Source organism: Pollicipes pollicipes, unplaced genomic scaffold, assembly GCF_011947565.3.
Source record: "Pollicipes pollicipes isolate AB1234 unplaced genomic scaffold, Ppol_2.1 Scaffold_3447;HRSCAF=4054_pilon_pilon_pilon, whole genome shotgun sequence".
Taxonomy (NCBI): Eukaryota; Metazoa; Arthropoda; class Thecostraca; order Pollicipedomorpha; family Pollicipedidae; genus Pollicipes; species Pollicipes pollicipes.
The window spans coordinates 26,429,347-26,450,484 of NW_023596297.1; the positions used below are offsets into that span (position 1 = coordinate 26,429,347).

The 21,138-nt window shown below is 54.9% G+C and overlaps 1 protein-coding gene across 1 annotated transcript in view; it reads right to left on the bottom strand.

Annotated features, from left to right (window-relative positions):
- Window positions 1-726: 726 nt before the first annotated feature.
- The window catches only part of LOC119092363 (transcription factor SOX-5), a 92,805-nt gene continuing 72,393 nt past the window's right edge, over window positions 727-21,138 (bottom strand). Inside the window, exons 4-9 of the mRNA XM_037215327.1 lie at window positions 9,935-10,132; window positions 9,021-9,285; window positions 7,327-7,536; window positions 5,671-5,838; window positions 3,116-3,459; window positions 727-747 (exon numbers count right to left, since the gene is read on the bottom strand). Coding sequence (XP_037071222.1) covers window positions 727-747; window positions 3,116-3,459; window positions 5,671-5,838; window positions 7,327-7,536; window positions 9,021-9,285; window positions 9,935-10,132 — 1,206 coding nt within the window. The remainder of the gene's footprint in view (window positions 748-3,115; window positions 3,460-5,670; window positions 5,839-7,326; window positions 7,537-9,020; window positions 9,286-9,934; window positions 10,133-21,138) is intronic.

The window sequence follows — 21,138 nt, forward strand, 5'->3', positions numbered from 1 at the left end:
TTTTGGCTACCCTATTACACGGTTAATGTAAGATTTCATCGAAAAGTGCATGAAGGGGCAGGCGCTTTCCTATCCCGGTACCCATGTTTTTTCAAGCAGATACTTGAAAAAGTATCCTGCTTCACTAAAAGTACGGCCAACCTTTTTGAAGCAAATGAGATATGTTCTCATACCTCATTTCATTTTCAATGCACCTTACGCCTGCGCCACGCAATCCTTGCGTCTTAAAAATACGGCAGCCCTTCTGGCCTTTTGGAAAAAGAAATCTGGGCTGGCCCAGATCTCGTAAATGTACAGTGTACACAAATGTACATAAGCTTACCATGCGCTTAACGGTCCCGTTGAGCATGTGCACCCTGGTGGACCTCAACTGATTTCCCTTTCCTGCACTCGTCCGCCATGGCGTGTACGAGTATGAACCACATGGTCGTTGTTTGTTCTAGTGGTGTAGTCAGCAATAGCATGTGTCATCGGATAAACATTCGGTGCTTCTAGAATGGTGTGAGTAACCGCCTGCTCGAAGCTTAGTTGTAGTCATTGCTCGACTTTCACTGCACTCGACACGTTCGTGTAGAATAGCTCTCCTGCACGGCACGCGCACGCACGTACCCGCGCACGCACACTCGCACACGCACCGCGAGGGCACGCTGAGCCCTCAGCGAACCCCATTGCACCGCCAGAGTCGGACGAGTCAAGGGAGTTAGCGAGTTCAGAGTTTAGGGTTCGTCAGCAGATCTCGTCGTTTGGCTGTCGGTCGAGGGCCGTGAGCTCTCAGCTCGAGCCCTAGTTATCTCGCTTCGCCGCTGTGGCCGACAGCGGCACGCTCCGTGGGGCTGGGCAGCGACTGGGGTCACAGCTGCTGCCGATTGCTAGCGTGCAGCGGAACACCGTACGGTGTTTCAGACTGGCCAAAGGCGGCTCTCTGTTGTCTGTAGCTTTACCATCTTCTTTACTGTTGTTCGTACATTTCGTGGTCAGAGTTCTTGATAGGTTTCAAGCAGTCGTCTTGATAAATGATTGCTTCGGGATACCACTTGGCTGCGTTCGTGCCCGCCACTCGTATCAGCGCATCCAAAGGCGAATTGCCAGATTTTGTTTAGTCCCTTCTCCTTCAATTGCTCACCTGTATGCTGTGTCGATTTCGTGGAGCGTCAACAATGATAAGTACTTAGTTGTCGCTGATACTCTCATGAGTAAAGCTGTACGTTTTTAAGTTGAAATGGTCTTTAATCATTTCGATGCTGCAAGTCTCAACATTTTGTTCTGCTGCGTCTCTGCAAAACCATATGTAAAGTTGCTGTTTATATCGCCTAGTTCTTAGCCATATAAGTGTATCAAAACATTTTAATAAAGAGGGCCATGCACACGTACTGACCTGGGTTCCGAATTGTCTGCACCGCTTAGACCGGTTTTCTTTCTCCTCAGCTATTTACTTTCACTGAGATGTTTGTGCATATGTAAGGACCATTGATGTTGTCGAGACAATTTTATCCGTAGTGTTGCGTACGCGTGGCCGCGTTTTGGTACAATTCGCATTGGATGGTTTCTGTGTTAGACACCCTGGCATCGACAGAAATGACGTGAACTGTAGCGTACCTGGTGAGTGATGCGCGCTCTCTAGACTGTCTGTAGAGAACACGTGGTGTGATTTTGTGACTAAAATATATCATATACCCTGCTGTGGTCCGCAATGTTGTGTACAAGGCGTTGCCAACTGACACGTAGATAGACATGGCGTTTATGTGATTTTCAGTGGGTCAAGTAGGCGCGGGTTTGCTGACACTTTACGTCCCTCTCATCTCGCTCATGTGCCGGCACCCATTCATGAGTTTCCCCTTCTCTTGAGCAGTGGCGTATCCCAATGTTCTCTGTTAATCGGAACCAGGTGGGTTCGCGACTCTGGCAAGCCGTGGATGCAGCAGCTTTTTCGAGCGAAAACCTTTCCCGCTCACTCATGAGCGACAACCAGATGCTTCACGGCATGTCACACACTACGTCCGTCACAAAAATACGTTCTTCAATATATTTAGCGATGTCCACCTAAACATTTGGCACAACAATGGGAAAATCAACACTGCCGGCGGATAGGTCGTGGCTCAAGCTCAGAGACAGGGCAGGTTCGGCTGAGTGACGACATTACGGAAAGGACCATGATGCCACATTCGCCAGGTGATGCTCCGTGCCAGTGCTCAGGGGGCGCGAGCTAACGCCGTCACTCAGCGCTGAGAAGTGGCTGATGCGGGCACGACTTGGCGCAGGGGCGGCCGACCTGGCGCAGAGGTGGCGCCCGGCGCCGAGCGCGGCGGGCGGTGCAGACGGGCGCGGCTGGCGGCGCGCGGCCGGCAGTGGCACGCGGCCGCCCACGTCCAGCCGCCGGCCGCCGAGAGGCAGCGAGTCTCGCCGGGCGCGCCGCAGCAGACGGCGCGCCCACATGTCGGGGCTGGCTGTCGTGACGTCACTCTGACACAGTCGCCGGCACCGCGAACACACAGAGCGTGGACACAGCTCACTGAGGCCGCGCAGCTCGGTGCAGAGGTGGCGGACACGGGAATCCGCGCACGCACGCACACGTACACACACGCTCACATCGGGTCCGAGAAGTGAAATAAATAAAGTGGCGTTCTAGCCACCACAAAAAGCATCAGGGCAAATACCTGGATATGTGCTATGTACATCAAGGAGTTCGACTGGGGAGCTCCAGAAGCAGGCCCGACCGCCTGCAAAACATTGCAATCACCCGTGAAGACTGGAAAACTCCGCTGATTACACTCTTCAAGGGAAACACATGGTCCCTGTGTCAAACTTAGCCGTTTCCGTCCTAAAAGAACAAGCTACCGCTCCACATGCTGAGTGGCCAAGGAAGGGACTGTACGTCGAAACACGGTCCTAACCGGGGCGACACCTGGCTGGGCGTAAGACGTCGCTGCCACGCCCGTTCCGCGCGCCTCCACGCGCCGCGTCAGATGGGGCTGCCGGTGGGGACGCGTCCTTCCCCCCGCACAGCTGACGGCAGCGCGACAGTGGACACCGCCCGGCCGCCAAACTTCTCCGTCGGCCGGCCGCCGGAGGCCGCCGCCTAGACGGCCGTGGCGGCCGGCTCGGCGCCGGTCGGCACCGCTGGCGGCGAGTACGGTGAGGCTGAGTCACGTGACGTGGCCGGGCTGGGCTGCGGCGAGCGGGCGGTGGCGGCGGCCGGCTCGGCCAGCGCCGGGCTGAGCAGGCCCGGCAGGTCGGCCAGACCGTCGCGACACCAGAGGCTCCGCATCTCCTGCCGACGCCGCCGCATCAGCGCCTTGTACTCGGAGATGCGGAGCTTCTTGCCGTCGACAATGCAGGTGCGTTTGGGCCGCGGTCGGTACCGGTACTCGGGGTGCTCCTCCATGTGCTGCTTGCTCAGCCGCGACTGCTCCTCGTAGAACGGCTGTTTCTGCTCGTTTGTCATCGCCTTCCATCGGGCCCCTGGCGAGAAGATTTCAAACCCGAGTTAGGCATTTTGGCCACCAGGGGCCCATGCGTCATTCATCGCAGATGCACCGTTATAGAGTACGTCAGAGGTGACGTGCCTGTGTGATGACACTTACCTTGTCAACGTCACGATTTTCGAACAGCCTGGGTTCTCTCACACTGGCAAAACAGGTGGAGCGAATGAGGCTGGAGGGATCCAAATGCGCATAAGTTAAACACGGGAGTCGTGTTTGCTTTTCTATCGGCTAGGGACGTGCGCACGTTCTCCAACTTTCAAATTACTCGACTTGCGTGCATTCGGAAATCTCCAGTGTGTTGCTCGACCGCCTGTACGCGATTTGAATAGACTCTGACCCCAACACTTTTGAGAGCCGAATTATGACCCGAGTCAGGGGCACTTTTCTCTTTTCAAAATAACGAGGTAAGTTACGAATGCACTAAAAAATAGCGAGTACAGAAGCCCGATCAAACTTCGTACCAGAAAGTGCTGCATTTTACGTACCAAATTCGGATACATATCTTTCCAGTGGTTTTGGCAGCACCTGAGTACGTTTAGCGTTCGTATTTGTGACCACCCAAAATTGAAAGCCACAGATAAACGTAAGTTTAAGCAGACACTGTGGGCCATATAAGGTGATTATGTGATCAGTTTGCATGTGTAGCGGTCAGTACGAAGTGTAGCATGTCAGCTGTATGGGCCAGCTCATAAACTCCGTTACCCATGGAGGGGAGGGGTCTTTACTGGGGCGTTGGAGAAAGGGTTTAAAAAACAGACAAGAATGCCTGATGTAATATGTGAGCGGTTCTTATAAATAAATTGCACGATCACAAAGGTGACAAATATGGCGCATGGCACAGCATCTACTTCTTTACTCACCTAGATTCAACAGAGGAGGATTGGCAAACTGATAGTTTTTCACGGAATTTTTCGTGATGTTGAAGACTATGAAGATTTCGTGAACTTTATGAGGTTTCTATGGGTGTTGTAAGTGATGTAACCTCTGATGAATACATAAAACCTTAGTTACTTAATTATTTTGAGAATGATCCTGATTTTTTGCCACTAAATTGTATAGTATTTCATCGCTACCGCGGATAACGGTTCTCTCCAGCAAAGACCCCTACCCTCCACGGGAAACGAAAATAATATGGGCGGCATCAATGGCCCCCAACGGTCATTGCATCTTATATCAAGAGCAGTGGCGTGCTTCACTATGAAAGAACAATGGTTAGCTTTAGCAGATCTGTAGCAGCATAGCAGACCTAAAATACAACCAGACATTCTTCCTGTCCTGAACGCAGCTTTTAGCCACAACAAATGGGAATAAATGGCAGAAAAGAGCACCGGGAACGTGAAAAAAAAATGTCAGGCCGTCAGATCAGGCTACCAGGCTACCAGATCACATACAGCAAATAACTACAGAACACATGAATAAGCGACAAAAGTGGAGAATATATATATCAACGAGTTTATATTTACAGTGCAATGACCTCTTTCACATATGCCTTGACAATATCGTCCCCCTGCCCTCTGGCATGATATGTGCATTCGTAATGAGGGTGTTTGAGTTAATGAGTGCGTATTTCCTGACTGGCAAATGTGTTTGCAATGTATACAATCTGGATAGTGATGTAGGGGCGCTGGATTAATTTGTCTTTCCATGTCATATGGAGATGTTTTATTTTGGCCTATGGCTGTTATGCTCCTTGGAACCTGGATGATCTCTGCAAACGGTGTCTTGACTTAAATTGTTTATCTGAATGGTTTATGTGCACTTTTGACTCAGGACTAGATTCCGCTTAGCGCTAAACCATGGAAAATTAATCGCCTTATTTTGGATTTTAAATGAGAACTTGTAACTTTATTTCAATCGGGACTGGTACCTCTTGATCTGACTGATCTTTGATTTGAATGATTTGATTGATCTTTCGTGATTCTGTCGTCGATTCTGAATATGAAGTGAATAGAGCACAAGTCTAGATTCATGCAGCTGCAATCATCCAAGTATACCTAAGTTGCAACACTCATGCCACCCCTTGCTTACAAGTTCAATTTTCAATTCACTCATGAATTCGAAACTCGGAACACTTTAGAAACAGCCACGAGGGTGCAAACAATTTTTCCGAAAGCTGTCTGGTTTCTAGCCAGCACCTTTAGCATTGCAAGCATCCATGAAGTAAGTCGAATCAGAGAAATCAACTCACCGAGAATTTTACTAATATTTGAATTGTGCATGTCGGGGCACGCCTTGAGTATTTTCCTCCTCTCGTCCTTGGCCCAGACCATGAAGGCGTTCATGGGCCGCTTCACGTGCGGCTTGCCACTGCTGTCCTTCCTCTGCTGTCGGATGATTTTGGCTCCGAACAGCTTGGCTGCGGGAACAGGCACAGCGCAATGAGCGCAACGGTTGTCAGTTGCAACATGGCAACGGAGGAGCGGGCGAGGCGGGACCACCGCACACATTCACGTCATGGGAGCACTGCACCACATGCATTTTGCCAATATCCCCTTATTTCAGTATCATGTGGTCTTAATCATTGATATGAAATCCTACGAATACTAGGGATGTCAGCAAAATAGATGTAAAATAGACCGTGTCAAGGGTGGCAGCGAAATAGCCAATACAAACATGTTTGTTGCATCTATTGTTGATATACGTGTTGCGTGACGAATACGAACACCTGATGGCTAAACTACGTTAAAAATAAAATCGTACGAAACCGGCACATTGTTCACATCACTACAAGTACCAATGAATGTGGCACTCGATCCCGTGCCTATTTTCCTTCAACATAACTCAGCTCTAAACACTGACGAATGAAGTCAAGAGTGGGGGTGAGGAGCTGCAATCCCTGTCAGATTTCGCACCACAAATAACTCACTGACACATCCTGATCCATAGACATCACAAGCATAGACGTGGAAACGCAGGCCAGGAGAGCGTCGCACGACTCTTCCACTTTTCGCAGAAGTTAAACATTGACCTTATGGTGACGCATGCCAAGAGTCTACCTCAGGCAGAGACCCTTCACTCCCATTTTCTGGCACGTGCCTACGCCACTGTTACGAACCAACTAGTGCACGGCCGGGCAACTTGCGGTGAGCCAAGGCACCGAATTCAAATTGTCGGACAAGGTTGCACAGATGGGCCTCCGGAAGGACTACATGACTCACTTTTCTGAAAGGAGCACTGGTACTTGCTCTGCTAGCTAAAGACAAGGCCTCGGATTTGTTTTGTTTGGATTGGTCTGGCACTGGACCAGAGCCCTTTCTGCCAGCACTGACCATGGGATGCCTATAACCAATGGCTATTGGATGAAGGAGGGTGGAAGGTAGTGCGCCAAGATGAAATGCATTGGGAATCCTCCGGTTCCGGGAATTACACGCCGTAGCAAACCGTCTTTGGGCACCCGCCAGGGGACGTGGGGCACTTAAACCCGCTCATGGCTAATGCATGTCACTTGCTCCAGATAAACGGGGCGTTACGGGAACGAGGAATCCCGAAACAAAAAAGAATGCAATAATGCAAGGCTGGGTGCGCGGCTTTGGAAACAAATTTCTTTGTGTTTACTTCTTGAGCTCCATTTGGCGCCGAACTCATGACGCGTTTGACCGTTTGTTCAGAAAGTCAATATATTTATAAGCCTTTGCGCAACAGCTAAGATTTCCAATGTCACGGTGAGCAAGCTCGTCATTTGAAGAAGCCATCACTCCTCCCGTCCCTGTCTTTTCTCCAAGCTCTCGCGGTAGCTGTTGAGGCCTCTTCACCATGTGGCGGCTCAAAGGTTTGGTCTCGGAGGGTAATGCAGGCTTCACGCCTCCCCGCCCCACTCCCACCCTTGCCGCGTCCTGGCACTCACTTGTGCAGGCCGAGGTGGTGAGCTCAGAGTCGGTCTTGCCGGCCTCCTCCATTCCTCTGGCGGACGGCGACACCATGGACATGCCGGCCAGGCCGTTGCCGAGCCGGCCGTGCGGGTAGAGCATGTGTAGCGGCAGGCCGTCGCGGCCGGCCGGGCCCAGACCGAGCGGGTGAGTGGGTCCCGCTACCGACGTCGGCAGCTCCATCTTGACTGCAAGACAAGGCGGCTGGCCGTCAGCATCATCACCCGATCCAGCACAGCGGTCAACACAGGGCGGCTGACCGCCAGCACCATCACCCGACCAAGCACAGCGGTCAACACAGGGCGGCTGACCGCCAGCACCATCACTCGACCAAGCACAGCGGTCAACACAGGGCGGCTGACCGCCAGCACCATCACTCGACCAAGCACAGCGGTCAACACGGGGGCGGCTGACCGCCAGCACCATCACCCGACCACGCCCAACGGCCCGTCACGCGCTGGACTGCACTGTAATGCAGTGGGGGTGCACTGGCGGACGAGATCGAACGTTCAACTAGACCATGTTGTGCAATGCTTCAGAAACTGCGGCAGAACTCCTCCAAGGAGCTCTGAAATACGTATTCTTATAATCGCTTGGTCAGGAATCCTATGCCCTTAGGCGCAAAAACTGGAGGGGTATGGGGTTAGGTGGGTGGAAGGGGATAAACGTGTCAAAACCGATGCTATTGCTAAGTTTCATCATAACGTCTATAGAGCTGTATGTAGAGTCAAACTTAAGCGGGAAAGGTGAGTCAGACCCAATCGAAACACTCACAGGCCTCGCTATGTTAGAGAGCTTTCCTACACCCCTGCCCATACCGATCATGTCCCTGCGATTAATGGCTACGATGGTAGCAGCCTATTTTCGTTGCTTAATGAGTCCTACCCGGCGCATAACTTTCGGAGTGGTTATGACTTTGCCCTATTCGGTACTGGAAAGGAATTTTCACGTGCAGAATTGACTTAACCAATCCACCCGCTACCCATAGACATGGTCCTATGCTCACGTCCGCCCGCTACCCGTCTATAATCGGTTCTCCCGCCAGATACCCAACCGTTTGCAATTCTTCCCACGTTGGTTCTTATTTATGAATTTTTTATGCTACATGAAACAACGGCATGGTGTTTTAGTCTTTGGCGCCGACATTTGTAAAATCAGTGCAAATGGAGCTATTTGGGACTTGAAGAAAATCAAGCAGTAATAATGTATAGCATTCATTGGAACAAGCACCAGACATGTCGTAGGTCTTACCCATGCCACGAATTTTCTCAAAATCTGTACGCAACCCCTCTCGTTAATTTTCTATAAGAGTGTCCATGGGTTTACCCAGCCCTTGAGTCATCTAGAAATGCATATTAACCTTTCCAGTTCCATCTTACCAACAAAAGATTTTCTGGTTGAGAGTGCATTGTATGACGGGCCCAGCGCTGTACGTATTGCATTGCTCACTTGAACAAGAACAAACTGACGTCAGCTCGGTGATTGTGTGGGGTCGTCAGATCGTTCCGCTCTCCATGATTCAGGGCGCCGCCTACCTCCCCCCCCCCCCCCGCCCTTACCAGACTTCGCGGAGCCAGCTGCCCTGTGCACTCACACTGCTCGGCTGCCGAGCCCAGAAGGCCCCGTGCACTCGCACTGCTCAGCTGCCGAGCCCAGGGTCCCGGGCACTCACACTGCTCAGCTGCCGAGCCCAGAGGGCCCATGCTCGGCGGCAGGCCATACGGCATGAAGGGCGACGGCAGCAGTGACTGCGGCGAGAAGGCCGCGAACGGGGGCTCGGCCGCCGACCGGCTGCCGCTCGCCGCCGCCGGCTCCTTGGCCTTGGTCAGGTTCAGCGGGCCGTCGTCGGATGGCGTCACCGGCGCCGAGGCCAGCGTCACGTGACTGCTCGCCAGCTGGCCCAAGTGCGCCTGCGCGGCGGATGCCCAAGAGTACACCTGAACACCGGCGAAGGGAGTCAGTACGCGGCGGGGGTGGCGGTAGGGGGGATACTACACGTGACAAGTCGAAGAGGGGAAGGGAGAATTATGGGGAGGGGAGGGGTGACCCGAACAATCCACGCGAGGCTGCCAAACAACACCACTGACAGGTACACGGTCGGTTTTATGAACTGTTCGAACGAGCAGCGAGGCTTTATGTCCAGAAGTCCAGAACAGGAGCGCATCTGTATCTGAACAATGCTCCCGAAAACGATGGATATAGAATAAAGGAGCACTGTGGACTAACTCTTACCAGAATCCATTCTAACATTTGACTCACAGGCATGTCACGGCCATACAGCCTGCAAATCTGAATGTGCACTCGTAACTATTCTTACTGCCCCACCTCCATGCCCGGAGCCCCCAAAGAATCCTTTCAATAAAGGTGATAGTAAGCATACGAGCAGCATACATTATTCCCTTAAAGGCAAGTCACGCGCTCGGAGGAAACAGGGGCACGGGGCAACTGCAGTGCTTTTGCTTATATACCCGTGGGAGCCCCGGCGGCCAGGGTCACGGCCTCCGTCCAGTGTGCGTGCCGTAATGAGCGGATACGGACGTATCACCGACGGGCGCGGGGGAGGCCGGGGAGCGGGAGCGTACTCACCGGATGCTGCGTGCCGGACGCCAGGGAGGTACCGGGCGCCGGCGACGGCAGCGAGGGCGGCGCGGTGGGCGCCAGCGCGCGCAGCTGCGGGCTCAGGAACGGGTACAGCATGAAGGGGTGCGGCACGTGCAGCATGTCGGGCGCGCTGCGCAGCGCCGCGCCGCGGTCCAGGCTCTCCTGCTGCCGCTGCTGCAGGTACTGCCGGACGGGCACGACTGCGTCAGGGGCGGCGGACACAACTGCGTCAGGGGCGGCGGACACGACTGTCTCAAGGGTGGCGGACACGACCGTGTCAGGGGTGGCGGACACGATTGCGTCAGGGGGCGGTGGACACGACTGCGTCAGGGGTGGCGGACACGACCGCGTCAGAGGCGGCGGACACGACTGCGTCAGGGCCGGTGGACACGACCGCGTCAGGGCTGGCGGACACGACTGCGTCAGGGGTGGCGGACACGACCGCGTCAGAGGCGGCGGACACGACTGCGTCAGGGCTGGCGGACACGACTGCGTCAGGGCTGGCGGACACGACTGCGTCAGGGCCGGCGGACACGACTGCGTCAGGGCTGGCGGACACGACTGCGTCAGGGCCGGCGGACACGACTGCGTCAGGGCTGGCGGACACGACTGCGTCAGGGCCGGCGGACACGACTGCGTCAGGGCTGGCGGACACGACTGCGTCAGGGCTGGCGGACACGACTGCGTCAGGGCTGGCGGACACGACTGCGTCAGGGCTGGCGGACACGACTGCGTCAGGGCTGACACTGCCAAGGTGACGGGCGGCGCCTCGCACGTCACTCGCACGTCGGAGGCGCTCTAGTGCAGCAGGTGGCCGACAAACTGGGCCTGATACGAAGTGAAGGCTTCCTTTTGAAGCCGCTCTGGTTTCGGCAACGGTGTGTGCTGAGGGTGTTGAGCGAGGTGGTGTAAAATACGCACGATAAAAAACTTTACGAACAGGGCGACAAGGTTATCCTCAGTAAGCTCTTTAATGCAAAGCGTTTAGGCGTCACAACAGTCCCATATTATTTGGAGGACGAGAAAACATGGCAAAGGTTTAGGTGAAAAACAAAGGCAGACAGGTGATGTGTCTGTAAGTAGGTCGGGGACTTGTGGGCTCGTGCCCAACATGTCTTACTTGCCTCCACCTCATAATGGTCATTGTGGGTAGAAGGGCGTTAATAACTGCCAAATATCCCTTTATTTTGCGGCACATTGCTCCAAAACTAGCCTGATTAATGTGGGATTCTATCCATTTTATGAGTGGACATCTATACTCAGTACCATAGTATGCACAGCGTTATTTCGTTCAGGATGGCTTTTTCAATAACAGATATAACACACACACGCGCGCGCGCACACACACACACACACACACACACACACACACACACACACACACACACACATATATATATATATATATATATATATATATATATATATATATATATATATATATATATGTGTGTGTGAGCCCTGACCATATATATATATATGGTCAGGGCTGTTGATATATATGTATATATATATATATATATATATATATATATATATATATATATATATATATATATATATATATATATATATATGGCAGAAAAGTACAGATCCGTCGGGCCAGCTCAGCTGGTCAGAGCGCCTGCCTTCCCATCCACACGCCCGTCGCGGGGCGGGTTCGAGACGCTTCAGGCGCTCCCGATTTGCCGTCGACAGATATTTCCTGTGGCCGGTGGCAGCGGCCACGCTAAAAGGTCAGGTGACGTCAGAGGGCAGGACGGGCCGCGCCGACTATTGTGGCACCTTGGACTTTCGCCACCAAATTCAGCCGTTGACCTGGCATTGCGCGTTCGGACGGTAGGGGTCAGGGCTCACTAACATACACTGACCAGCGTGAGCTCTGACCCCAGAAATCCATCGATTCAAAAGATTCGGGTTGAATCGTTCAAAAATGTGCAAGTAGCAAGGTCCGCTGCATATCCCGCTTCAAAGAACCTCATCCCGCTTACCGAGGGGTAGTTCAACTAACTTACAAATCAAAGTAATCATTGCAAAACACACGACATGTAAATTCCTTAATAAGACTAAAAGTACGATGATACCTTCCCAGTTTCTCTAATGAACGTTTTGGCCCAGCAGGTTTTTATTTCAGAGGAAGGCTCGGCGTGTTATGGTCGGACACATGCTCAAGAGTAATATCCTGCACTTCACGATTAAAAGTAATTTGCCTTCGAGGAATAGAAAAGTTTTAACCCTATGGTGGTAAGCTAACTTTGGCGTTTGGGGAGGTAACAACAAAGGATCAAAGGCTTTAACCCAAAACTTTTCGGACTAAAACTTTTGGGAGAACTAGCCGAGCACGTGGTGTTTGATCAGCTTCGCTTCGAAGCGCTACGCAGAAATAGCAATTAGCTGATCACAGCTGCCTCAAACAGAATGGGACAGAAGTCGCAAGCACATGTTGACATCTATTAAATGAGCACGTCCGAGCGTTGCAGGCAATTTTGCAAGCATTCAACGAAGGCAGACTACTATTTGCAACATCACGCCAGCCAGCACCACGTTGCATGCCGTATAGTGCACCCAGACACCAGCGACATCTGGCCTGCTGCGACTGAGCCAGACGGGCCGAATGTAGTGCCCCGCCCCCTCCTCTGCGGACCCCTCAACACTCAGCATGCTCCAGAGCGGTCGCGTGAGTCCGACCCCCTCCCCTCCCTGCCCCGGGCTCTGCGCCGTCCTCCGCGGCGGCAGCGGGGCGGCGGCGGCAGCGGCGGCGCCCATTTGGACGGCGCTGCCGGCCGATGACGGAGGCGGCGCGGAGCCGATGACGGACACGCCTCTCCACCGTCCCGGCTGCCGGCGCAGCCAAAACAAAAGACGGCCGCCGCAGACGGGTGCACAGAGGGAGCCGAAACACCGCGTCGGCACGTCATTTGCCGGCCGGCGCGGACGACAGCCGCGCCAGCCGAGCGAAAACAGGCCGCGCTGCCGGCCGCCGGCCGAGTGGCCCGAGAAAACAAACAGGCAGCACGAGCGACGCGCTGCTGTTCCGACCGCTGACCGCTGCCGGCGGACGACCTGTGCCGGAGGAGCATGCTAAGGCATGGGCGTCGGGAGGATGAGACGCGACCGCCCAACAGCAGCTGTCTTGGACGGTTGGCTGCTCCCGTGGAACCAGCCTGCTACTGCTTCATGTGGTAAAACGTGCAGGGGGTGCAATTATCCGCGGCTGTTTCGAGGCGACATAGTTTGGCACGAGCCGTACTTGGGATCCATTGGCAGAACAGTGGATATGATTGAGGTAGGATTTCCATGATGTAATTAGCCAACATCTACCAGCATTCATGTCCAGGAATCGTTGCAAAACGATATGCTCCCATGCTAATTTTTCTTCGGACTAAATCGTCGTCAGGGAAGCCATCGACCGGTTTCGTCATCGTTTGCAGATGCTGATTTATCTGCAGTAGCCTCTCTGTACGAGAGCACGATGGTGTGGAGCAGACGGCTCTACCATATCATACTGCGTCTCGGATTGCCTGTCTGTTATCCGCATTACAAGCGAGCGAGTCCTGGAAGACATACTGCAACTTGCGTTGACACGTTACTTTCTTGTAAACTAATGCAAATATATCTTAACCACATGTTGCAGCCCGGCGTGCATCGCATACAAGCTGTGCAGACATCCGTGGCGTAACGTATTTTGCCAGGATGAAGGCGCCAGCATGCAACATACTTTCAGTAAGATATTTTTATGTTAACATCTCAAAATACGATAAGGCGCTACATTCAGAAACGAGCCGGCTAGCCTCCAGACGGTCAGCTCGCGCTCAAAGGTTGCAGTGAGGCTTGGCGACGGCGCGGACGGCGTGGTCGTCGGGTGTGCCCAGGGCCGGCGCTCGAGCGGCGCCCCGCCGCGGAAGCGACGCGCGCCGGCCGGCCAGCGCCGACGCCGACCTCCCTCGAGACCGGCCGCCGGACAAACCGACTCCGACGGATGACGCTAATCGCATCTGTTGCGGAAGATTGGCCGAACTGATCCGGCGAGGGCCGGCCGGCCTGCGCGCGACGCGCCGGAGCCGCCGGCCGCCGACAATGTCGCCGGAGCGCCGGTCGAATGACAACGAGTGGCCGCCGGCTGGATGGCCGCCCCCCCCCCCCCCCGCGGACCGGACCGACGGCCGCTCGGCGGAGCAGCAGCTGACTGTCTCCGGCGCGAGAGGAGGCTGAGCTGGTCAGACGTGGGTCAACGCGAGAACCAGCTGGCTACACCGCACGCCTGGTACGGACCGCTGCCGCACGATTGGTACGGACCGCAACCGCGCGGACCGCAACCGCTCACTTGACACGGACCGTGGCCGTACGCTGTCGCTGCCGCACATCTGGTACGGAGCGCTAGGATCTCAGCCGGCCATGAAGCGCAGAATGGATCATTCTTATCACTTAGGCTGACCAACACCCTAAGATAAGTCGCGGGTCCTAAGCTGTGTGTTTAACAAGCCATTCGAAACGTCTCACCAGCTCGGAACAGCCGTGAGCAGCCGGTAAGCAGTATCAAGCCGACCTACGTAGCGAACCCCGCGCTGAAGCGAACTTCAGAAGCGGACACGAGGCCCGCTCCCCTGAACAATCACGGCACTTCCGCCGCAGCCTCGGGCACACCTCTCCGCCCCCCCCCCCCCCGCGCCCCTTCCCCGCTGTTGTCATGGCCCGGCTCGCGGTGTCTCCTCAGACGGGAGCGGGGAAACACGAGCTGAGAGGCCGAGGCCGAGCCGACGCGTCATCGCGTGATGGCATAATGTTGCGCCTTCCCCGCGCCCACGTTATTAATGATTTTCGGCAGCGCGCAATCCGGCTGGCGCCCTCTGTTTTCGCGCGGAGATGCATGTGTTTGGGGACCGTTGCGAGGCGTGGGCGCGAATGAAGGACGGGCCAGTCTGCTGTGCCGCAGCACGCGCCTCTGTTTCCGAAAACAAGTTTGAGGGGAAATTAGCTCTCGGAGCGTCAGCAGCGGCGGCGGCGGCGCTGGCCGCGAGTTCGGGGGAGCACGACCCCGGCGGCGAGCCGGTCGGCTTCTGAGCCGGCCGTCTCCCGCAGCGCCCGGATCTGCGGAGGAGCGGCAACGGCGCGCCGACGAGCGCGCGAACAAAACAGATCTGGTGTCGGAGCGGACGGCTGTCTATTTGTCGGCGCCATTGTACGCCAACACCAGCGGCTGACAACGCCGGCTAATTGGTGCCGAAGCGCCGGGCAGAGGCGGCGGCCGGCCCGCCGCGTCACTGTGGCCCGCAGGAGCGCCGCACAGCTCCGATGACGACACGGGCTGGCAGTGGGTACTGCCGACGGCCGACAGGGCTGGTCCAGCGCGTTCGCGTTCCTCTGCCCGGACGTGACGCCACGAGCGCAACCGGAAATTCCCCCTCATTTCTCCTCCCTGGCACTGCTTACAGCAGCTATGCCGAAACCATGGTTCAAGGTCGGCTACAGGTCCCAAGAGTGCAAATCATTCAAGGCATTACTGGCCTCAGGAGCGACCGGATTCGCGTGAGCGGAGTGGTCAAAAGAGCGTGTGAGCCCTTTGAGTCATTATGAGCACATCCCTTCCAAGTACGATGTGCCCAAGAAAAGCACCACTGGCATTTATTTCTAAGCTATTGACGAGAGGTAAAAAAGCGAATCAGCAATCCCAAATCGGTACCTTTCTGCCACTCTCGCGGGTACCTGGTAACACCTGGTACACCTGGCGCGCCTCCTGTACACCTCGCGAGCATCTGACACACTTCTGTCATTCGACCGCTCGATATCTCAGGACGAAAGGCTGCGGCATTTGTCCATTCCATCTGCCAAACCTCCTCTGGACGTCGCCAGTGGCTGGGAGGGGCTGGAAGCTCCTGGGGATCGGCCAGCGCGACCGTGTCTCATCTCGTCGGGCCTCTGCTAAGCTGGGGCGGTTGGCATGGCTTAGTCGCCAGCACGACACACCACCGAGGGGCGCGCGCTGCCAACGGGACGAACCAGCAAAACAACACATCAGCTCACGGAGCGGGGCGCAAACGCAGAACCAAATGGGGAAAGCCTCCTCGGGAGCGGCAGGGTATCAAAAAGATAATGGAAAATCTCATGGAACCATAACCCTGATGTTCATTATGTAACATCTAGCTAAAGATAGGCGCTGAGCCGTTGAACTGGTGCGCGGCGCTGGTGAACTGAACTTGGACCACCACGAGCGTCGCATCAGCGGGTTGCAGTGACTTACGCTCAAGCTATTTTCATCGAAGACATTCGGTTCAACAGGGAGATAGATCCTTGGGACACGAAACCCGTATACAGTCTTATCTGCCGATGCGGAACTGAGACGCGCCTTTCCAAAGATTCCCGACACATCGGACTTCGTGACTCATGGCTTCGTGACTCGTGACTGGGTGACCGGGGTTCTCCGTCACGAAGTGCTTGATTTGCCTCGGAAACCGTGACATCAGCGAGACAAAGCACGATGTGTACGAGTGAGGAGGACGGCACCAGTGGGGGGAGGGTGGGAGGGGTGACCATCTCCTGCCCTTACCACGCTTGTGACCTCCCCGTCCCCCTGGCTTCTACCTACATACATTTGTATAAGCTATTCGCTAGCTCTTCCACGACCCCGGGGAGTCATGGGTTTTTTATTAGCGTCTCCATTTTCCATATCTGCGACCCTTCGTGACACAGATGGGAAATGGCGGGACCGTCACATTAACGTCATTTAGCGCAAAACCAGCTCCCCAAGAGAGCAATCAAGCGCCAATTTAGATCAAGCGCCAATCAAGGGCCCTTGGAATGGTCACATAAAGGTTTGTTAAAGATTTTATACACTCGAACTGTGTGAGAAAAGCATCTTTTCTTAAGCTTCATCTGACGTCTTTGCAACTGGCAACCAGAAGCCAGAAAGTGTGCAAACATTGCGGTCTTGGCTGGACGACCATTTCGCGCTAGATTTACAGATACTTTTTCAAAGATTTTTTGTGTATGAAGGGTTGTCACAAGTGTAAAAGCGTCGCTAATCGGGGCCCTTATGTTATTCAGCATAATACCAATCACCCTCAGAGAATAGCAATGCGTCCATATACTGATACAGCAAACACTCATGTGCCGAATTAACCGCAAAAAAGCAACTTCGGGGAATAAACAGCCCTTGCCAAGAGGTGGCAGATTCTTCCAAGCGCAAGATCGAATATGATAGCCCTTTGCCCGTGGGGTATATTCTGGACATTGAATGGGAGAGCGTGGAAATCTGGTTATACTAACAAAAGACTAGCAAACATAGCTAGGGCTCACCATCATTAAAATGTAAGCATTCAAAGGTTTAGGTCTATCAATTAATAATATTTCAGTAGAATGCGAATACAAACACTGATGTACTCTCCTGATTAACAAGACCTTAGTGTGTGGGCCAACAGAACAGGAGCCCAGTGGTCGGTGCGGCGTCCAGCCCCTTCTCCCTTCACACATTGGTCAAGCCACCATTTTACCCTCAATTTTTGAGGAAAATTTACCAAAAGCTATATGACCTTCCCCAGCAAAAATAGATCCCAAAAGCGTTTCATCCGCCCAAGTTTCTATAAGTTCACATGTTCCTGGTTTGGATCAGTACTGAAATTGCACTAACTTAGCGACGCACCGCATGAAAATTGATGCCAGCGCTCGAGCACATTCCGTCTACAGCTCTGTTTCCACCTCTCCTTATTATTTCTTTCTGGCGCGTTCTCCTTCCCTCCTACATCATGCTATTACCCCACACAAGCAGTTCGATCTTTCCGTTTCGGCTAATAACCGGGATGGGCGCGGCGGCCGCGGCTGGCCCGGGGCGGCGACGCGGCGTGTCCGACACGCCGCCGTGCCCTCGGGGCCCGGCCACGGCGGCGCGCATAATACCCGCGCCGAATTAGCCGCAGTTCTCATTCGGAGCTAGAATAATGTGCGGCGCCGCCGGACGGGCGCGTGACGGAGTGGCGCGCGGCCGACAGCGCTGACCGATAGGCCTTTATGTGGCCGGCCGGCGGCGGCGGCGCTTTACTGCAGCCTCAGGTGGCCGGCCATTGGATTAGCGCCGCTAACGGAGATGGAGCGGCCGGCGCGGTCGGCGGCGGCCGCGGCGCGCCGAATGCGAATGGCGCGCCGGCCGCTCCGGAGATTTACAGGGCGATCCAATCGGACGGAGCCGTCCGGCGGCGAGTGAGGGCCGCGCCGGCCGGCGCTCGAATGGCCGCCCAACGAGCGGCGTCGCCGGCGGCCCGGCGCGGCCACGCCGACTCCGGCCCGGCGGCCGCGGCCCCCCGGGCAGGCTCTGATGGCCAGGCATGGGTCAGCTCTGACGGCGACTCTGATACGTTTTCAGAGCGGACGATCAGAAGGCAGGAGAGAGGCAGGAGCAACTGAGTCCATTTTAATCAATCAGGAACCGTCCAACTGAAAAAATTGCAAACTTCTCTTGCTTATCCGCATCTCTCGCATCGTATGATTGGACCTGTTACATCCGTGCTATACAGACAGTACAGAGCACCGAAGACAGTGACGACTAGACCGCATTCGTCAGATGCTGGTCATATTCGCTAGATCCCGCCATATGTTTGTGCTCGTTACCACAGCATCGTCATCTCCCCTCAGCGGCTGGCATGGGGAGGAATCTAGATGGCATCTCTTCCGACAGTTATATTTGTACCTGTCCCCTGTCATCCTTATCCTCATCTCTCCTTCGTCTCGTTTTTCACTTTCCATGACTTATTGGCATTTTTGCCTGTCCTCCCCCTTCGTTTGACGCGCCACCTACGGAAGTTTACGCTGGATCTACTTTTAGGACTTTCTTTAGGGGCATATCGAGGGGGACAAAAACGACAGAGCGTCGGCGCGAAATGTTCTGTCGGAATGCTGGGTGACGCCAGAATGAGAGAGCTCTTTAACCAACCACGCATCACACATATTTGCGGGATATGTTTATGTAAAAGCACGTTTGCTCATCTGATGCCTTAGCCGTCTTGAGAAGCGAACAGCAAGGTTTCCAAGATTTTCGTCCTTGTCACGTTTGCTTCATTAGCACTATGAGGGAATCATAGGAGCAAAGAACGCCGTAAACACTAGACGCGCACAGGAAGTAGCTTCGAAGGACATAATGAACTGCCCAATGGTTTCCGATGAGGCTACGTAAGGATGCATGAGGCACTAACCTTGCGAAAAATGTAACTTCAAACACGGGTGGGCATAGTATTCCCAGAAATGACGTGGTAAGTATATTTTCTACCACGCACATGCACAGATTGATCCATCACAATACCATCACTAAGTCGTGCGCATACCAGTGGTGCAGAAGAAATACTCGCAACCCCAGATAGATTCCACACGTTTAGAACTGACCGCACAGGCCATGTCCACAGAACACGGACGGTTGTCCGTCGTCGGCACAGGTCTGAGCGGTCGCTGCCTGGTCGGACGTCGGCCGGCGGCGTCACTCGCCACCCTCGCGATGGCCGTAAGCGGGCGGCGCCGGCGTGTGGCGCACCCCGCTCCCGGACCCTGCGGCGGCGGCGCGAGCGGCGCGAGCGGCCACAGTCGGCCGGTGTGCTGGCATCCGCGACCCGTCGGCAGCGGCGACCAAACGAGACCCCCGGCGCACGCTATCGGCCGCGCCGCCGCCATCCGTCTCGGCACGGCCGCATTAAAGCGTCATAACTGCATTCTCCCACCTTCCCGGGCCGGGTGACAAACAAAATTCCGTGTCTCCGACCAGTCACACGCGCCGTGGCGTCCCCGCGCTCATTAGCGGGAGGAGCGGCGGCGGCGCCGGACGCGACGCGGCGCGCAGATAGTCGGATTGGGTTTTTGTGGCGGCGCCGTCATAAAGGTCGGGGTGGGCTGAGCCCGGCCTGCCTGCCGTAATGGTATAATTTAATTAGATCGCTCCTCCTGTCACAATATTTTTGAGGTGCCATGGGGTTTCGGCGTGTTGATTTGGAAGCGCCGAAAATAGAGGGCGGGGTGAATCAACTCTGGCAGCGAAAGCAAAGACCAAGCGAAAACGCCGGCGCCGGCCTGTTCCAGGGAGGTCCGCGACTGCAAATAGACAAACCGGCCGTCCGAGAACAAGGCGTTTAGAGGCAGGAAGTTGGGCGTCGTGCGGTCCTAATAGTGCGATAGAATGCATGCAACTAACCATGTAATGTGCACCACTAGCAAGAAACGCGAGCGACACCGGAAGTTACTGGCATGTAGAGATGCCTCACGTTCTGAGTCAGCTTCACTTTTAGCGGAATTCAAGATAGTATTGACAAATGTCGAAGGCGTAGAGTTGCTACGTCCCCAAATTTCGCATTTTTCCTGAAAATATAGGAGAGCAACTTCTCTTTATGGTCTACGTATCGCGACGGACACTTGAAATACCATGAAATCAGGATGTATGTGACTTAGCAACGAGAGCTGTCAGCGCATCAAGTGCGGCGCTTAACGACACTAAATCGGCGCTTTAACGCCCAATCTGGTATGATTTCATGGTGGGTATGCAGCATTCTCGGCATCGGCGACAGATATCAACAGGCAGGAATGTCGCCCGAATGGACCGCACGTCCGCAGAGCGCCAGTTTACGGCTGGTGAAGCCCCGCACAATGCCCGAACACTCGCGACTTAATGATGTGAGCCATGGAGGAAGCGGCCATCGTAAACTGGGCTGTTAAACTGGGAATGCTACATTTTTGGACGTTTTTCCAGCTGGCAATACCACGCACCCTTTCCCCGGGTGAAGGCCCTGCCCTCAGGCAGCCGTGGCCTTCCGTGACGGCCGGCGCTAGTCCTGGGAAGACCGGCAGTTCCTCTGAGGGTCAGCTGCGGCCCTCCGACAGCCGTGCGTTGTGTTGGCAGTCAGTTCCAGCCCAGCCAGCCGAGCGTGGCTCTGAGTGGCCGTTAGATGGCAGGAAGGCGGGCTGGTCTGGCTGACCCCGAGGTACGGCCCGGATCCCGCACACCGCCCCAGATCTCCTGTCGAGGTCGGCCGCGCGCGGCGACTGTCCGACAACACGGTGAGCGCGCCGCTCGCTGACCAAATGTACGCGGCCGGGTGGGAATGGAACTGATCAGAACGGAACAGAGCGACAGTCTGATCTCGACCGTCAGCCGGCGGCAGAGGTCGAGTCCGGTGCGGGTAGCCAGCGGCGGCCAGTGGTCTCGGCGGGCGTCGGTCCACGGC